At 33.6% G+C, this 4,371-nt stretch overlaps 1 protein-coding gene across 2 annotated transcripts; it reads left to right on the top strand.

Annotated features, from left to right (window-relative positions):
- The first annotated feature begins 1,013 nt into the window (after positions 1-1,013).
- Positions 1,014-3,396, top strand: LOC111906062 (zinc transporter 4, chloroplastic). Of its 2 annotated transcripts, none has more exons than XM_023901795.3 (4): positions 1,014-1,252; positions 1,347-1,404; positions 1,988-2,712; positions 2,805-3,396. In XM_023901795.3, exons 1-4 carry the CDS (start codon positions 1,238-1,240, stop codon positions 3,258-3,260), a joined length of 1,254 nt encoding a protein of 417 aa, XP_023757563.1. In that variant the 5' UTR covers positions 1,014-1,237; the 3' UTR covers positions 3,261-3,396. The 2 variants fall into 2 exon arrangements, with proteins under 2 accessions (XP_023757563.1, XP_042751597.1); XM_042895663.2 differs by having other exon boundaries at positions 1,015-1,252; positions 2,001-2,712.
- The last annotated feature ends 975 nt before the right edge of the window (positions 3,397-4,371 follow it).

Below are 4,371 nucleotides of genomic sequence, written 5' to 3'. Positions count from 1 at the left end.
GTTCTTTTGATACTTCTGCTAAACTTTTGATTATGTTTTTATGATATTTAAACCCAATGAATATTTATTTTATTTTTAATAACATGGTTTTGGTTGTATTAATTATATTTTAAAAAGAAAGATTTTATTAAAAATTTGAAAAGTTATATAGATGGACTTTTATATTTTATAATTATAAATTATAATAGAGTATTAAATAATTTTTAAAAGAAAATGTAAAAAAGAAACTAAAACGGCAAAATAATCATTTCAAGAGACAAAAAGAATAGTTTCAACGTTTTGACTAGAGTTGCAAGGTGAAGAAAAAAAAAAGTTAGACCACGTCCATAATTTTTTATAAACCACTAGGTGTGAGACCCGTGTATTACACGGGTTAATTTAAAAAAGAATTAAACATTAAAGTGTGAAATTTTAATATTTTTTAATGTACAACTTTAAAATAAGAAACGAAGATATATATTTATTGCAATTTAATAGTATATATATATATATATATATATATATATATATATATATATATATATATATATATATGATATTTAATACTTTACATATATAGTATATGACTTTGATTTTAAAAACTGAAACAAACCAAAACTTTACAAGTGGATAATATTTCTTTCAAAAATACCACAAAATGACAAGTGTCAAAACTCATAAGCGAATGACATGTGGCAAAAAAGCCTTTATTTATTAAGAAGGATATGAACCGATTTTTCTATTTACTTAAGTGCTAACAAAGTCGGTGTTTTGGGGCAAAAAAGCCTTTATTTATTAAGAAGGATATGAACCGATTTTTCTATTTACTTAAGTGCTAACAAAGTCGGTGTTTTGGGGTTTAATCTCCTTATCCAAAAAAATAAAGTGAAGGACCAATATGCAAAAGTTGAAAAGCGAAGTACCAAATCTAACATGTGTCAAAAGAGGAAGGTCCTCCGACTGAAATTTAAACAGCAAAGGGTGTCGACACACCCTCTCTCTAACCCTCAAAAATTTTCTGTATTCTTTCCACCCCAAACCACCGAATCTCTACCATATGCGAAACTATGTCGACATTTTTCTCTCTTTTGATCACACTTTCCACAGCCGTCTGCTATACAAATTGTGCGCTGGAAACCAGAGAGTGGCGTAGTTATCGTTCTCGAAGCAAAACGATTCGACGTGAACCTACGATATTTAGGGATCCGTGTCTCTTTTTGATTTCGATAAAACCTAATTTCCCAATTTCACACACCCCATGTCAGTGCTAGAGGTTCTTTCTCTTTCTTGTTAATTTCCCCTTTTAACTCCTCTGTTTCGATTTGGGCCTTTCGTTGTATTGTGGAATCTTGTTTTGTTTCTCTCAGGAACTCTTCCCTCTGCTTTATTCAGAAGAATTTAAAGGAAAATTTGGGACGTTAAAAGGTAATTTCGAAAAACCCTTTTATTAATTTCAATACATACATCTTTGATCTTTGTTAAATATCATTTAATTCAAGATTGAATCTTGTGGGTTTCTTTAAAGAGTGCCTAAGTTTTTCACTTTGATATACATTGTCATATAAACAAGTTCCTTCCTCATGCAATAGTTTGATTATATTCTTGCAAATTCAATACATCTCATCTTTCCATAATTCCATTCGACACTTGATTGCTGCGGTAGTCTTTCTTGATTGTATTACGTGGTTCTCGTTAATATTCTCGAGGAATTTGCTACTGATCACGTAAGTGGACTAATGCTTTCTTCTCTCAAGTCAATTTTCGAAGATTCGAGTGTTCCAATTTCTGTAAAGCGGCTGCTTTTTACCTTTTCCCCGAAATTCGTCATCTCTTTTCCTTTCTTTATCTTCGAATTCGAACAACTCTTGTATATCACACACCGATAGACGATAGTATTTATCTGGCTCTAGGCTTGTGAATAAAAGGACATCTTTAGTGGTCAACAACCCTTTGATCTTTTCATATTGAAGCTCTAAGTTACTTTCTTTTGATTTTGATCCTCAAAAAGGTTCAATTCTCAGGAATCTTTCAGACTCCATGTCAATCGATAGTTGCAGCGAGTTACCTGACCTTGACTCATGCCGGAATGAGAAGGCGGCTCTCATCCTTAAATTCGTGGCCATGGCCTCCATCCTTTTAGCCGGAATAATTGGAGTAGCCATCCCATTGATCGGAAAGAAACGTAAGTTTCTCAGAACAGACACCAATCTCTTCTTTGCCGCCAAAGCCTTCGCCGCCGGTGTAATCCTTGCCACCGGATTCGTCCACATGCTACCAGACGCCACGTCAGCATTAACCCACACATGTCTTCCCAAAAACCCATGGTCAAAGTTTCCTTTTTCTGGTTTTATCGCAATGATGGCTGCTTTGGGTACATTGCTCGCCGACTTTCTTAGCACCCAATACTATGAACGGAAACATGAGAAGCAAATCCAAGCTGTGAGAGTCGAGTCAGTTGACATGGCTGCAGAGGCCGGGATAGTTCCGGTGGCCGGAAAAGAAGACCACCACGGGAAGGTGTTTGGAGAAGAGGATGGGAGCGGGATTCATATCGTCGGCATGCATGCTCATGTTGCACAACATAGACATAGCCATGCAAGTGGCCAGGAGGGATGTGAAGGGCAAGCGAGTAATTTTTCCGATGTCGAGTCACATTCCCATATGCAGTCTCACTCACATGGACTCGATAATGATGATGATGACAATGGCATACGTCATGTTGTTGTTTCCCAGGTAAACTTTTGATACTCTTTTTTTTTTTTTTTTTAACTTTAAATAATCTTTTATCCGATGTTTGACTCGTTGACTTATAACATTAACAACAGGTTTTGGAACTTGGGATTATATCACATTCGATTATCATCGGACTTTCGTTAGGAGTTTCACAAAGCCCATGTACAATCAGACCATTATTAGGGGCATTATCATTCCATCAATTCTTTGAAGGATTTGCACTTGGTGGATGCATATCACAAGCCAAATTCGGGAGCCTTCATTCCATAGTAATGGCGTGTTTTTTTGCAATAACTGCTCCTGTGGGTGTCGGAATTGGAACTGGAATATCAAAGTTTTATAATCCTAATAGCCCAAGAGCTTTAGTGATTGAAGGAATCCTGGATTCCATTTCTGCTGGTATATTGATTTATATGGCTTTGGTGGATTTGATTGCTGCTGATTTCTTGAGTAAGAGGATGAGATGTAATGGGAGGCTTCAAGTGGTGTCTTATGTTGCACTTTTTCTTGGAGCTGGATTAATGGCTTCTCTTGCAGCTTGGGCTTAGATAATGTAATACTAGTAAACACCAAAAATGTAAGAATTAGGGAAATGAAAAAGTAAGCTTGCTAAAAATATTGCAAGTTAAAAACAACAATTTCATTCGGAAATTTAATATAATTTACCACTTGTTTTTATAGAAAGTGTCTATATATTGTTATCATATTACGTGTGTAATTGTCAATCCTGTGGTTTTAGACGAGAGATTAGACTTCAGAGAATTCATTTGTCTTGTTGCTCAATCAGATGAAACTCATTTAGAAGTGTGTTTGTCTGTTTGGAGTTTATGTCTTTATGGAATTAGTGTTTTGTATTTGTTTAGGGTTTTTTGGTTTTTTATGTGGAAGTATAATATCATATCAAGAACAAACCCATGCGTGATTTCGGTGTTATGAATGGTTTATACTTTATATATGTGGTTTTGGTTAATGTTAGGTGTAATTGGAAATATTGTTCTTCTATATTATTGCTTGACTATTTAATTGGATCTTTTTGGCTTCTGTATTCAATTATTGTAGTTGGTTCGATTGAATTTAATTATGGGCTATCAACGTTTTATTAAAAATTCAAATAGAGGCTGCATGGGTCGAAAATCAATTTGGAGATCTAGGAATATTATGGAAAGTGAATGTTAATGACGTATGCATGAATAAAGTTATATATATACAATTTTTTTTACAATGAACTTTTTGAATCTAAGCAAATACTACAAGTTTATCTTTAGATTTAGAAGTAATATCGAGTAAAAAATAACTGTTTATTTATCAATTTTGGTAAAAGTTAAAAAACTTAAATAATTAGCATTTTAAAATACAAACATACGATATATATTAGTAACCTAAATACAAACAAGCGATGAATGAAAATAATATTTATTGATTCCAATCATCTTCTACTGCCAATCATTTAATGCATGAGGACATATCACCATTAAAAAGAATGTGCACAATGATCCAAAAACGAAAGATACGTATTCCTCGATATTTTTCCACTCATAATTCGATGTCAAAACTCAAAACACAGATTTAAGGAACGTTCATAAATCTCTCAATGAACATCTTTCATGATTTTGATTATGGATTTTGCTTATGGAACGTAAAGAAAAAGAAGATATGAAT

Source organism: Lactuca sativa, chromosome 6, assembly GCF_002870075.4.
Source record: "Lactuca sativa cultivar Salinas chromosome 6, Lsat_Salinas_v11, whole genome shotgun sequence".
Classification (NCBI taxonomy): Eukaryota; Viridiplantae; Streptophyta; class Magnoliopsida; order Asterales; family Asteraceae; genus Lactuca; species Lactuca sativa.
Note: the sequence above shows the minus strand (reverse complement) of the source record. Positions and strands in the feature narration are given on the sequence as shown.

What these genes read in the sequence shown, in the direction of transcription:
- LOC111906062 (XM_023901795.3), top strand. An exon ending in AAAATTTGGGACGTTAAAAG is followed by an intron (nt 1,405 to 1,987) that starts GTAATTTCGAAA and finishes ATCCTCAAAAAG; the next exon opens with GTTCAATTCTCAGGAATCTT. An exon ending in GTCATGTTGTTGTTTCCCAG is followed by an intron (nt 2,713 to 2,804) that starts GTAAACTTTTGA and finishes CATTAACAACAG; the next exon opens with GTTTTGGAACTTGGGATTAT.